General features: G+C 42.1%; 1 protein-coding gene across 17 annotated transcripts in view; it reads right to left on the bottom strand.

Annotated features, from left to right (window-relative positions):
• CADPS (calcium dependent secretion activator) overlaps positions 1-15,331 on the bottom strand; it is a 388,847-nt gene that overhangs the window by 176,588 nt on the left and 196,928 nt on the right. For all 17 annotated transcript variants that reach the window (XM_083156060.1, XM_083156054.1, XM_083156062.1 and 14 more), the window contains exons 10-11: positions 5,699-5,807; positions 4,561-4,773 (exon numbers count right to left, since the gene is read on the bottom strand). In XM_083156060.1, the coding sequence (XP_083012186.1) occupies positions 4,561-4,773; positions 5,699-5,807 (322 nt within the window). The remainder of the gene's footprint in view (positions 1-4,560; positions 4,774-5,698; positions 5,808-15,331) is intronic.

The following is a 15,331-nucleotide window of genomic DNA, read 5'->3' as shown; positions in this document are numbered from 1 at the left end:
AATTTATCACATGTACAGATATGTGAAATTCAAATAGTTAAATGTGTTTCAAATGTCCTGTTCCCCCATACTGCTTAGAAAAGTAGTCATTTTAGTAAATCACGCCTCTACGACTAAATACAGGACACACTATCTTGTCTGAACTTTGCAGCTTTCGATTACAAGTGAAGAAGATTGGGTGGCTGAAGCCAGGATAAAGGCACGGTCACCTAGCGCGCCTAATTGGAAGTAAGGTCATAAGAGCAGGCACTGTTCACAGAACAGGGCGTGAGAAGGAGAAGACTGCTAGTTGGTGTGTGGGCCTGGACATGTCAAAACTATTTTAACTCTCTGCTAATCAAACTCCGTTGAACCAACGATCATGAAATATTATAGAGGGAAGCCTGCCCTTGCTGAATGGTGATGGAGATTCCCAGCTCAAAATAATGACATTACTGAAAGAAAGATTGGCAGGAGACTGGAACGAGGAGGCTTATTGGCATGGGGAAGAGTTGGGAGAGGGTTCAGTTAGTTCCGATATTACTGTGTGGGAAGTTTTACTGTTTTCTCATTTATTTTTGCAAAGTGTAGCAATCTGTTTCCAATACCTTACAGTGGCAATAAAAAGTACTGTGTACAGGCATCTTGGAATTCAAATGGAACCCTATCAAACAAAATACTTTAGAACACGTTCGCCTACTGTCCCAGGAGTTTTACATTTTTGAGGAGTACTTCCTGGCTGTCATTTTAGCCTTACCCATCCAAAGGCAACTTGGGATTTGATGTCATCCTTCCCTTAATCCTTTGAGTGCCAACATCTCTGTGAGAGATGTTCAAAATGGCTGCTAAAAATGCCAGCATCGCTTACATTTGTTATATAAATTCAAATCACAAATGTTGTGTAAAAAAAAGATTATATTTCCCATATAAGGTAAACATCACAGGTCATTATGACGAATAATAATGTTTGCTTGCCAATTTTCGCACCTATTTCGACAAATTCACTTGGCACTCAAAAGGGTTAAAACAGGTGGTTCAGGGTCATGATCACAAGATTCAGCAGTCTGCATCATCAGTCAGTGTTCTTCGGCGGGTCCCATCTCACAGTCCAGCAGCAGCAGGTGCACCATTGCTTGCTGCAGCGTAGGCTGAGAGGTGCCAGACAAGAGCTGTCCTTTCCCCAATTGCAGGTGTTAGCAGGGCCCCTGGCACAGAGCTGATTAACTCTGCAACGGGTGTGGCACAAGGCTACATCGGAAGAGCTGCGGTCACAGTTGGATCCTGCTGTAAACCACACTTGTGCTACTATATATGCTGGTATCCCTTTAGGGTCTGGAGTCTGGTGACTCCATTGCCTCTGGAAGTTATGCCCCTGTCACTAGAGGATGCGGCAAATTGCAGCGGGGGTGGGGACAGTGTTCACATGAAATGCATCTCCTCAAACACCACAACTGAAGAAGTTGAGCAAGCTTCAGTCCGATAAAACTTCGGTTCGCTTAATAGAAATTCAGTAACTTTGCTCTGTCCAAGTTTGCAGACTGGCAAAAACTTTTCAAAACTTTTCTATAATTACAGCTAGCACGTATTAAATCATGGGATGTGACTGCAAATGTAATCAATTATAGTCTAGTTTTATTTGTAGTTAATTAGGCTTAAGTTTTGAAGTTGTTTATTTATTTGACATTACATAGTCATTTGTGTAGATCAGTTGCAGCAATTCGCGAATAAATCCATTTTGATGACTTGATGTAAGAAAAAGAATGTGCTAAATACTTTTTACAGCGATTTTATATAAGGAAATATTCATAGAAAGTGCTAAAATGACTCTTTACTAGTCCTGCAAGCTGCCATGTTGTTTTCTTAATCAACATAAATCTATAATAATACAAATCTATTCAATGTAATGGGGTTAGAAGTGGGGAAATGAACACTGCGTGCAGTACAATATTCCACTGACACGGGTGTATGTAAGCTGACATGGTAAGTGGTAACGTAAATGGCTGTTAATGGGAACAGATCTTGCCAATGCTAAAGGTCATCCTTCTTGTTGCTCAGAAACTTTATTTATACTGTGTGTTATAAGCATTGGTCCCTATGGCAACTGTGTACACAGAGCAACAAAAGAAAATAAAAAAAAACTGGTTTTCCACTAATTATTTCCTCAATTGTTTTTTATTTATTTATCACAGAGTTAATAAGTGACATAATGGAAGGTGTAAGTGATTGCACACATCCATCCATACTTATAAGGATCTTAAAATGGGTATTTCTTTACAATTCCTAAACCAAACGTCAAACTCCAACCCCTCCCCACAGCCGAACCCTTAGGGTGCCCGTATATTAGTGCGATTTGGACAATTTTCATTCGATTCTGATGGATCAGGTCGGGAAACTGGATAAAAATTGTCAAATCGCATGGGCGCATCTGATCCAGATTGCAGGGCTGCACTACAGATTTATAGACTCCGCAGCCCTTGCTGGATCGCATGTGATAAATTGTATGCATATTGACCGCATTTGATATACCACATGTGATCCTTCTGTCCGGGAAGCTGCCAGGCGGTTCAAGGGGATCGTATGCAACTTCTCTCCATGATGAAGTTGCATTAGTGTATGGGCATCTTAATCTCCACCCCTGCAGCTTTACATTATCCAGCCCACCTGTAGCCAAACCTCCCCACTAGAGCCTAACATTATCCTCCCAATGCAGCCTAATCCTAACCTCCCCCAGCCCATAGCCTAACTTTCATGTTAACATTCTGACAATGTCAACACTTTTCTACTGATATTTTAAAACTGAGCCGTCGACGTTTTGAATGTCAACATTGTTACTGTTGACAGGTTGACTACATCCCTCTCAAGACATGCAACTTTTGTTTTAATAAGCAACTCTTTCAGCCAAGCTGCTTATTAAGGGTTAACCCTTTGAATGTCAAGTGAAATCCTCAAAATAGGTGTGAAAATTGGCGCGCAAACATTTTTATTAATAATAATGACCGGTGATGCTTACCTTATATAGGAAATGTCATCTATTTTTATTTGAATTAATATAACAAATGTGAGCGACGCTGGAAATTTCGAACATCTGGCACAGAGATGTTGGCACTCAAAGTGTTAAACATACTCATTTTTTTTTTCCTGCTGACAGACTATAATCTACTGTAATTGTGTTACCTGGAGAACTAAAGTGTTTAAACCAGTATCTTGTAAACTACATTGTCAGGGGTGCTGGTGTGAATCCAAGTACTTATCACTTAAACAGATTTGGGAGCGCCTGACTCTAGTAGATGATAACAATAAGCGTTTCACACCTTCCAGCCTCTCTCTCCTATGTACGGAAACAAGCATTAGGAGAAGCCGACTGAGAAAAAAAGCTGACATGCTGCCGACAGATTTTACTGCTGAAATGGGAACCAAATGCGTTTACATGAAGAGTGATAATCTGCTGATAAACATGTGAATCCAGTATTGCACTTTTATATGGACAGCATTTTATATTTTCACTTTACAGTTGGCCAGTTTCAAAATTATTTGTCTTGAAAAATTAAAAGACAGATTACAGTAAGAAACAGAAAATAGTAGTTGGTTATTTTACGCAGTAAATCCCGTACAGTTACAAGTAAATCCCATTGATTTGGGTTATACAGTTGTATGCTCTTGTGGAGGTCAGTCTTGCATTGTCCAATTGTAGAACCTACTCGCTGCTAATGCGCCATTGTGCTTATAAATTATACGCATGGAATTATACTCTGCTGAAACCTGCACAAAGCATGTATATATTAGTGATAATCTGACTTTTCATTGAGTTTTGTTACTAAGTACAGTCTACGCAATAATATTTCTTCCCTCAAAACAGATTATTATCTATGGAGCTCTAACATCATGACAAAAAGCTAAATAACAAAGCAAAGCAGTAGTTATCAGCGCCGCTGGGTATGGGGGGGGGGGGGGCAAATTGTGAAGCTGTAGCCATCCCCATTTTGGCCACACCCCTGTATCCACTGGCACTCATAACTAATGCTTTGCTTTGTTATCAACGCCAGTGGAAATGGGGGTGTGGCATTCCCGCCTCCCTATTTTTTTTTAAATAAAGGTGCTATGCATGGAACAGATTGGCCTACCTCAGCCATGTGGCAAATACAGGGGGAGGGTCAACAAATATAATCACTCTCCACCCTGGTAGCAGCAGACTCCTATCTTACATTTTAAATGGCTCAGTTTAGGGTAATTTGTTGAGCTTACTGACCAGGTGCTTCTGATGCAATCCTAATTTTATATATATTTAACTATTAAGGTTCCTGAGCATTATCTATCTATCTATCTTTTGCCTTTCAGTCGGTTGACTTTAATTTGAATGTACTGTATTATATTTGCATCGCTCTATTTTTTTCTATTGTTTCCTGAGAGCTAATAACACGGGACATTGCATTACTGACCCCCAGAGCTTACTTTTTTTTTTCTGGAATTCTGAGAAAAACTTCTCTTCCACAATTTGAGGTATATAATGAGCAGTATAATATATGACTAAATATATATTGCTCAGATAAATACCCCACTTCCTGAGCCCATACATGTACTTACAGAATTGGGATATCGGAGCATCGAGTTGGGGCACATTTCCTCCCTTAGCGTTAAGCTTTTGAACCTGAGTTGGCGGTACAGGCTTGTGAGATTGACCGGTTGCTCGATACATCGCTTGGACCCACAAAATTCTATCTTGTTCATCGTCACTTGCAAAGATCACGGTGTCACCTTCTTTCACTGCATTGAAGAATGATCTACCACCTTCCAAGCCTGCCAGAGTGCAAACCGGAACAAGATTAAGAAGTACAGTAGAGGAGAGCATTGCAGGGACTTACGAGGCACTTAATGTAGCAAGTAAGATCTATAAGCAATTTCTGTTCCTTCCAAATTAGATCAATATAACATACAGTATAATAACAATAACAATAATATCTCTAGTCAAATTATATCATTATATTGATTACGTTGAAATAAATCTCTCAATGCCAAATCCTGAAACCTCTAATGGTGAATGTTTGCAGATATAAAATATTTTTTAGAACTATGCCAGGACCCTATATCCTGCCATTGTCCCATATTCGGTAACTCCAGCTGGGTTGAGTCACCACCATGGGGCATGCACTGCACTTAGAAAGCCACTCTTAAACCCCTTGCCCACCTCTAGGGAGACTCCTAGCTGCAGAATACATTTGGTATGGTGGGTAGGGATACACCTCGTACATAATTGGCAGTTATAGCAATGGTGGTGACTACGACAGGATGGTAAAAAGCAATAACAGACCCAAGTGATGAAGGAGGTGTGTCCAAATCCTGTGCAATCCCCCCCCCCCCCCCCCCAAAAAAAAAATGACAAAGAGTACTGTGTCGACCCACTCTAAGGAGGGGGCATTCTTAGTCTTGCACATCTTACCCAGGCCCCTGATTGCACATCTTACCCAACCCTGGACCTGGGTAAGTAGTAACCAGCCGCCCTCTTCTTTGCCCCTTGGACTGGGTGGTGCATTAGACCCTTGGAACTATGATGTCTCACCCAATGGAGACATTTGGACAGTATGCCAATACCATTACGGTTTCTGCTGTGGATATCTACAATATTAAATTAATTTTTGCCATGAATTCTCACTGCCCGGCAGAGTAAGAGGGGGCTCACTGGACACTGGCTGTATAATGCCTTGCCTGAGCATCTTACACCTACCTGGCTGTGGATCGGTGTAATCCACTGTGTACCCATCAAGCTGTAGAAGTTCCTGTGGTTCTGCTTTTTTCTCTCGATAACTGCACATAGCAAATGTGTACTGGCTAACCTGCAATCACATAGCGCACACCGTTACTCCGAGGGCAATATCAGTAGGGTGTACAGTGCCAAAACAAACCGGCAATTCAAGGGTTAATGTGGCTTCTTTTTAAAATGAAGAGTTTTGAACAACAGTGCCAGTTTACAATTCATTTTCTACATGGAAACAGTTATCTCATGGTACAATATGGGTATGGGTCATCGGGTTGACTCAATGAAGGTCGACATACACAGTGGACATGGGAACCGTCTAAGTGTACCGCATTCCCACGCATGGCACCCCCTGTCGGCACATGTCGGCTCAAAGAAGAGAAATAATCCAAGGGTACTGCTAATGACACTCTGGTGGTTTTTTTCCATTTTTATTTACTTATCCATATTTATACATGTCTCATCGTTACCCTGTGGAATACTTCTATTTTGTTATGGAACAAATTGCCTCCACCACTACATTTTTAAATCAAGGAAAGATACCCAGATGTGTTTATCAGTGAAAATATTCCAGTGATTAGTGGTACGCATCCACAGAGACCCATTTAAAAGATAAAGATAATACAGCGCTTCGGTTTAAGTGAATGAATAAACAATACCACTAGAATACTAAGTGTATATATTTAATGAATAAAAAAAACAAACAACAATAAAAGGAGAATTATCACAATTGAATAAATATACTATGTAAAAAATGGGATTGAGTTCCAGCTATCATGGGTATTCCATGGAGAGGGTTGAAATTGTATCCACGTGACCAATGAGTTTATAGTTACCAGAGAATTTACTTGGTGTCTCCTGATTGGAGATAAGATGGAAAGTCCCGGTGATTGCCCAGTGAGGGATCCAATGCCACTTGAAAACAACCTTGGTGCAGATCTTTATGGTATAATATATCTGGCTGGTAGCTGCAAAAGCAATTGAATGGTTGGATCCGATGATGGAATGAAAACTGGTCCGGATGGAATCTGGTTCTTTTCTCAGAGGTAGAATTCTATTCGGTTCCAGCCCACACTTTGAGAGGAGTTACCACCTTCATATTTCCACTTTGTACCTCTGAGAAAAGAACCAGATTCCACCTGGACCAGTTTTCATTCCATCATCGGATCCAACCATTCAATTGCCATCGCAGCTACCAAAAAAGCTCATCCATCACTTACAGGAAAGTAGCATTCCCTCCCCCTTCCATCGCCCAGATCCCCATTCCCTCCCCCAATCCGACTATGAAGCACCCCTGACACTAATGGTGTGGACCCGGCCATCACTACCGATTCGGTATTGACGGCTGCCGGGACCCGGCCGGTTGAAGGCATCGGCCAGGAAGGAGGGAGGGATGGTGGGAGGACGGTGCATGGAGGGAGGGACAGGTGGAGGACGGTGCATGGAGGGAGTATCCCATCCTTTGTCTAGCTTACCCTGGCTCCTATCCCTATATCCAATACTTCCTCTCCCTTACCTTGACTCCCATCCTTCCTATCTCTCCCCCTGTCTTTCATCTTTCCTCTCTCTCTCACTCACTTTCTTCCACCCTTCCTTTACATTACCCTATTTACCATCTTTCCTATCCCAATCTTTCAGTCATCCTTCCTTTACCATGTCTCCCATCCTATATCCCATCATTCCTCACCCTTACCCTGTCTCCTATCCTTCCTCTCCCCTTACCCTGTCTCATATCCTTCCTCTCCCCTTACCCTGTCTCCCATCCTTCCGACCCACTTCACCATCAGCCCTGAATTCCAGAAGATCTTTGGAGCCCTGTTTGCCAGAGCAGCAATACCCTGAAGTGCAGGAAAATGTGAATGGTAAAGGTAAAGATTGGCCGATATAGTGTCAGGGACCTGATAACCATGGGTAAATTGTGCAGTAAGATACTACAGCACATGCCCCAAGCCTGGCATCCTCTCTTGACAGGTAGTAGAAAGATATCATCAACAGTGTGCACATGCCAAACAATAAAATCCTACTCTATCATCCTTTCCGCGTATGACCACAACAGCGTGCATCTGTAACACAGGGGGGGCGCTTGGGAAACCTCCAATATTACAGCAATGTAAGTCATAGTTACAAAAATAGAATTGAGTTGTTTGATTATAATGACTTAAGTTTGAAGGAAATAATTTATTTTCAAAACAAATATCACATCTCGTTTAGCACACAGAGCCACGAGAGGCTGCGAATACTCATCACTTATATGGGACAAGCTGAAGAATGACACCTTGTCACAAATAATGCCAGTTTAACTGCTAGGTGCCAGTCATATCAAGGCAAATCCAAATGATCCTCGGCGCTGTTGTCGTCGGCGCTGTAAATGGCAGCTTTCACTCCTGTGTGTTACCATTTCCCTGACACGATACATTCAATGTCAGGGAGATGACGGTAGCCTTGTCTGCTCCAGGGGACTGTGTCAGGCACTAGAATGTCCTCCGGGAGGAAGCCAGGCGGCATCAAAGCCCAGCTTGAATTTAGCATTTTAAAAATCTGGAAGGAGACTGTTAGAAAGCAGAGGATTCTCCGAGCTGCAGGCTAGAAACTTACAGGGAAATTTACTGTCAAATTATTTCAAATGACTTTGTTAAGGTTGTGTCACATCCTGCATCCCTTACATCATTTTATTTGTTTAGACATTTTTTTGACCTCTGGAACAAACTTCAGATTTGGACATTTGTTGAAAATACTTATGCCAATGCGTCTTACCGAGGTTTTGGGAAACGAAATGCAAATTCCCCATCTCAGGCAGAATGAAGGATATTGCGTTAGACATTATGGATTCCGGATCTTGAAATACAGTACAACACCCGCGTCTAATAATTAATGAGACGCTGTGACATATTATTTGGACATGATATGTAAAGTATTCTCATTTAACAAGCTGAAACAATGTGCAACGTCTAGTACAATACTCCCCCTAGTGTTGTAAAAGAGCAACAATGACAGCAAGACAGTAATGTACCATGCATTTTAATTTACATGTATGGGTTTGTGCAGGCTTTAGCAAAATGTGGAAGTAAATTTACAATACGGACATCCCAGATGGAACAAAAGGCAGCACACGCTAGTTGTTGTTGTTTCAAAGCAAAGTCACTCTTAAGGGCCATACACACTGAGTGATTTTGAGCTGAAAGCACCGTTGGCACACACCTACGGACTGTATTCCATCCTGAAGGCTGCACATATAACTTATCTTATGTGCAGCTCCATCCAACCTCCAACTCCGGTCCGATGCACACGTGACCACGCATTGGATCGGATGTCATACACATGCGATTTGGGCTTAGTGTATGGGGGCCTTAACATGTGCAGAGAGAGTTAGATTTGGGTGGGGTGCGTTCAAGCTGAAATTTAAATTGCAGTGTAAAAAAAAAAAAACAGCCAGTATTTACCCTGCACAGAAACAAAATAACTCACCCAAATGTAACTCTCTCTGCATGTTATACCTTCCCCACCTGCAGTGCAGCATGGTTTTTCCCCATCATAGAAAGACTATTTTCCAAGACATTTGCAACACTGTGAGGGAAATTTTCTAAGACACCCAATTACGGCCGATCCCATGTACAAACAGGTAAGACTGGGATCGACTGTATTTACTAAGCTTCCGAACTCTCAGGATTTGTATTTTCAGATGGCCATCTCATCTTGGATGTCTTCTCGCCAACTCAAACTCAATATATCCAAAACGGAATTACTTATATTCCCACCAACCAAGAACAGTTACCATCCAGATATCTCCATAACTGTTGACAGAGGCACAGCTTCACCTTTCTGCAATGTGACAATGATTAATGGTGCTGAGCATCAGGAGCCAAGGCACACTGACTGCACAAGTGCAGTGCATTACTGGGAGAGGGACAACACAGGATTTTCATGTGCATATAAAGCAGGGCCGAAACTAGGGTTTCCGGCGCCCTGGGCAAGGCAGTCATTTGGTGCCCCCCCCCCCGCTGACAACATACATACCTGTGTGCAGCCAGCGGGGGTCCGGGGACAGGCAGCGGGGTTCCGGGGACAGGTGTAGCCGCCGTAGCGGCAGCCTTCACTCCGTCCGTCTCCTACTAACGCTGTTTGGCTGAATTCAAATGTCTTTTCAAAGTTATCAGCGCTTCCCGCCGCCAGGCAAATAGCGCTAGTAGGAGACGGACGGAGTGAAAGTAAGCTGCCGCTACAGCGTCTACACCAGTCCCCGGAACCCCGCTGCCTGTCACTGGACCTCCGCTGGCTGTCCCTGGACCTCACAGCGCCCCCCCCCCCCACTCCAGCGCCCGGTGCGCGTGACCCCCCCAGCCCCCCCCCCCCTAGTTACGGCCCTGTATAAAGCTATTACCCATACTGCACCAGCGTATATCTCTTTACTTATTTCAAAATATCTCCCATCTCGACCACTCCACTCTGCACAAGATCTGCGTCTCTCTTCTGAACGGATCTCCAGCTCCTATTCACTATTACAGGACTTTCATCGGGCTGCTCCCACCCTATGGAATGCCCTTCCACGCAAAATAAGACTCTCCACTAGCCTCCAGACCTTCAAGCGTTCCCTGAAAACTCACCTCTTCAGGCAAGCCTATCATATTTAAGTACCACTCACATAACCCTCTGAGGCACTTATGTATTATATAGCTTCCCTTCTGGACTTGTAACTTGGTGGGACTGCTATGCTATTACTGGTGCCTGTCCTTGTGCTTCCCTCCTATGTCCCTATAGATTGTAAGCTTGCAGCAGGGCCCTCCTACCTCCAAGTCTGTCTGTTGTTACCCAGTTTGTCTTATCACTGTCTACTATTGTAAAGTGCAACGGAATCTGCTGCACTATATAAGAAACTGTAACGGAATCTGCTGCGCTATATAAGACACTGTAACGGAATCTGCTGCGCTATATAAGACCCTGTAACGGAATCTGCTGCGCTATATAAGAAACTGTAACGGAATCTGCTGCGCTATATAAGACACTGTAACGGAATCTGCTGCGCTATATAAGACACTGCAACGGAATCTGCTGCACTATATAAGAAATTAATAAATAATTAAATAAATGGTTATATACCCCCCCCCCCCCCCCCCCCCCCCCCGGTATAACCAGCCCCGGACTCTTTGAGCAAGTGCTAGTTGCAGAAATACAGGGCGAAAAAACAAAACCATGTGTCTGTTCCTATTTCGGAAACCAATACTGGGCTCAAACAGCCAGCAGCATCATGCCACAGCCGAGGGACACTTTTTACATAAGGTCCCCCCGGCCAAAGCATGATCACCCTGGCCGGTGAGCCCGGGTCGAGTCCCTGGGGAAATACATATACATACATATATAAAACCAAATATAAGGCGATTATTTCAAAGGAAAGAGAGCAGGGGAATTTTTATTCAAAAGTTAAACGTAACAGCTGGGAGGCCTGTACTGGCAAAATAAAAATCTATACAAATAAAATGTCATTTTTGGAATGCTGGGACCAGCGTGATTGGTTTTATATCCTCAATTTGAGGAAGATCCAATTTCACTTCAAAATACCCCAGAAGAGATCATGTATTATTATTTTGTTAATAACGATTTGTAATATATGTTGAGAACAGATGAATCTCTATGGTAGTAAAAAAAAAAAAAAAAAACAAGACTAATTTAAAGGATCACTTCAACTTTTTAGGAATGTTATTATACTGCAGGTGTAATAGTATCCTAATATAATATAGTAGTTTAAGTATTCTTCCTAGCAACGCTACCTGGCCGCAGCAAGGTGTTCCACAAAGATATATATATATATATATATATATATATATATATATACACACATATATATATACATACATATATACATACAGCTCCACTTGTGCCCGGCACTCCTCTCTTTAAAAATCCGAGAGTGCCGCCTGATCCATCTAAGCTATATATATATATATTTGTGAATCACTTTTTTTATATTTAACTCTCTACACAACAATGACTGAAATGAGCACTGTATTTTGCATCTGTCTGCAGACTGAATGATCCCTACCCATGTGCTACTGCTGCCACCTGCTGGTCATATACCTCACTGCAAAAATATCAGTTTTTACAGACATGAGTTTTTCACGGTTTTGTGAAATGTGAAAAACCTCATGTTGACCTAGCCATTGTCGATCTCATGCTTGTCCCGACCTTCCAACCCTGTCTATCTTAGCCATGTCAACCTTCAGTGGCCAATTCAATGCATGTCTACCAAATGATTGTATACAATTTTTCCTTTTAAATTATTATTTAAATTAAATTAATTGAATGATACAGGCAGACAGAGATATATGAGAGGGAAAAGGGAATGGCTTGCACAGACCTAACAGTCATGAGTTTCATATGTGACCAACATACAATGGTATAAAGATTTAAATATCCGCAAAAATATAGGTGTTGGTGGTGCTCCCAAGAGCTATATTAATCGTAGACAAGAAGGAGAAAAAGATAACTCTCTTTGTTGGGGCACTGCTCATTTTTATTTAAAATAAAGTTTTATTGATATGCATTAAAGTATGGGGCACTAACCTATGACAAGGAAAAAATGAAAAAAGAGGGAAGAAAAAGAAAAAAAGATAAAAGAAGAAAGAAAAACGAAAAAGAAAAAATTGAAAAAAGAAGAAAAAAAGAAGAAAAAGAACAAAAAATAGTAAAATAGAAAAATAGAGGATACAATTAAAGAAGAAAAAAATGAAAAGGTTCTTTTTGTTCTTTTTTCATTTTTTTCTTTTTTCATTCTTCTTTCTTCTTTTTATCTTTTTTCTTTTTCTTTCCTCTTTTTTCACTTTTTCCTTGTCATAGGTTTGTGCACCATATTTTAATGTATATCAATAAAACTTTATTTTAAATAAAAATAAGCAGTGCCTTAACAAAGAGAGTTATCTTTTTTTCCTTCTTGTCAGAGATATATGAGATACAGACGGATATGAGATACAGACAGACAGATATAAGAGATACAGACAGACAGAGAGATATGAGATACAGACAGAAAAATACGAGATAAATACAGATATGAGATACAGGTAGACAAATATGAGATACACAGACAGATAGATAACTGATACAGACAGATAACTATGATATACAGACAGACAGAGAGATATGAGATACAGAAATATATGAGATACAGACAGACACAGAGATATGAGATACAGACATATATGAGATACAGACAGACAGACATATACGAGATACATACCGACACATATACAAGATACAGACAGATATACGAGATACAGACAGACAGATAACTGATACAGACAGATAGATATAATATGATATACAGACAGACAGAGAGACATATATTAGATACAGACAGAGATATCAGATACAGACAGACAGATACGAGATATGAGATAAAGACAGACAGAGAGATAGATATGAGATACAGACACACAGATAGATAGATAGATAGATAGATAGATAGATAGATAGATAGACAGATCTTAATATATATATATATATATATATATATATATATATATATATATATATATATATAAATATTAGCTCTAACAATAGATTACTAGGGATAAAACGTAAAAACCCAGCAAAGCTCAGAATATTTTGCTTGCATTATTGTTCTTTTGCAGACTTCTAGACACTTTCCTGCAGAGTCTCTGTGCTCTGGTGAGTAGATCTGGCCCCATGACCGCCATACTGTATATAGATGCGGAGAGCTGCATAGTGCTAGAAGCAGCCCCTCAGACAGACAGATACGCTATATCCTGGTAGACAGCTGCCTGTGTCAAGAGTCACGGCCAGTTATCAGGTGTTCCAATGGCAGCCAGTACCCAGAACAACAAATACAAACAAATGTTATGATTGTTCTGGGCTTGAAAAGTGAGAGCAGCAGCAAGCGGGGAGCTGGAGGCCCTGCCTGTCACCATGAGGCCTCTTATGACAGGACTCTGTCAGTAGTACTGGCAGGTTATTGACACCACAGTTGTTTGGTGACAGGCATTTTATTATGGGTGAAAACACTGATTTATGCTCTTCCATTTCCTAATATGTCATCAGGTCCTAGTTCAGCTTGCAGAATATATGAGTAAGAGTTTCAGAACAACCTCTGACTAACGTGTACTGTATTTGTTGCTTCACCACAGATGAGGTGGCCATTTTGTCAGCTGAACCATATTTCAACAAAATACCAATTCATTAGGAACTACTGACATCAGTGAGGCATCAATTCACAGCGCCCAACTTTCACGATCTCTTCTCTGCATGTGACACAGTAATGCATTGGAAACACGCTGCTTTGGGGTCGATATATAAAACATGAAGGGAAAGATGTATCAAGCATCAAAAAGTGATAAAATGGAGAGTGATAAACAACCAGCCAATCAGCTCATTTTTCTAACCCACTCTGGGACATGACAGTTAGAAGCTGATTGGCTGGTTGTTTATCACCCTCCATTTTATCATTTTTTGAAGATTGATACATCTTGCCCTCTCTACAAGCTTTGATCAATTTCCCCCATTGAGACATGCGGATGTGGGAAGAAAATAGGCTGCAATGTTAGATCTGTGCAAGACATCCCCTAAAAAGTACATTTGTTAGATTATTTTCACAAAAGCTCCAGACTTGCAGTCCATCAACCGCAACTGTCCAGCCAAAATCAGGACAACGGTGTATTAGGTGGCAATTTTCCCCCTTAAACATATTAAAAGCCCTCAGATATTGGCAGTGTTGTAACTCCCTAAGGGCGGGATGTACAGTACTAAGGGGAAAATGCGGTAAAACACGTTTTACCGCATTTTCCTATGTATTAAAACCCCGCCGCCATGATACCGCATAGTAGGCTTCTTTTCGCCGCCCAACGCCTCCGCCGCAAACCCACCGACCCCCCGTCCCCCTACCTCTGGCTTACCTTAGTCCAGGTCCTCCTGGACCCTGAAGGTAAACCCTTCCTCCCCCTAGTAATGCAGCCAGACGTCCTTCCGGCTGCAGGGGGAGGAGGAGGCGCTGGGGACAGCTTGCTTAGCTGTCCCCGGCGTGAGGGGAGCAGGATGCGGCAGGGAAGTGACGGAGACCCCCCGCACACCACATCACAGGTATCACGGGGGGCCTCCATCAATGCATCGCGATGCCAGTTGCATGTGTTAGTACATATGCATACCTCCCAACTGTCACGATTACAGCGGGACAGTCCCGATTTCCGGGTCCTGTCCCGCTGTCCCACCCGCGTCAGGCATTGTCCCGCTGCGGGGGGTGGCAGTCGGGAGACCCCCCAATCTAATAGAATAGACGCTGTGCGCATGCGAACAGCGTCTATTCTCATATGAAAATGAGGTCACGGATAATTAGCATAAGCCACACCCTCATTTGCATACGTCCCGCCCCCTTTTCGGACGCTCAAGTGTCCCTATTTCATCAGCACAGAAGTTGGGAGGTATGCATATGCACTGGCATCTCGGTGGGCAGCGAAGGACGGATATGCATTTTAATACATCCCGTCCTAAGGCAGGCATGTCCAAACTACGGCCCTCCACTGTTGTGAAACCATCATGCCTTCACACAGTTTTGCTATTAGGGAAGGCTAAAACTATGGCAAGGCATGCTGGGATGTGTAGTTT

The sequence above is a fragment of the Crinia signifera genome, chromosome 8, assembly GCF_055691185.1.
Source record: "Crinia signifera chromosome 8, ASM5569118v1, whole genome shotgun sequence".
In the NCBI taxonomy this organism is placed as follows: domain Eukaryota; kingdom Metazoa; phylum Chordata; class Amphibia; order Anura; family Myobatrachidae; genus Crinia; species Crinia signifera.
Note: the sequence above shows the minus strand (reverse complement) of the source record. Positions and strands in the feature narration are given on the sequence as shown.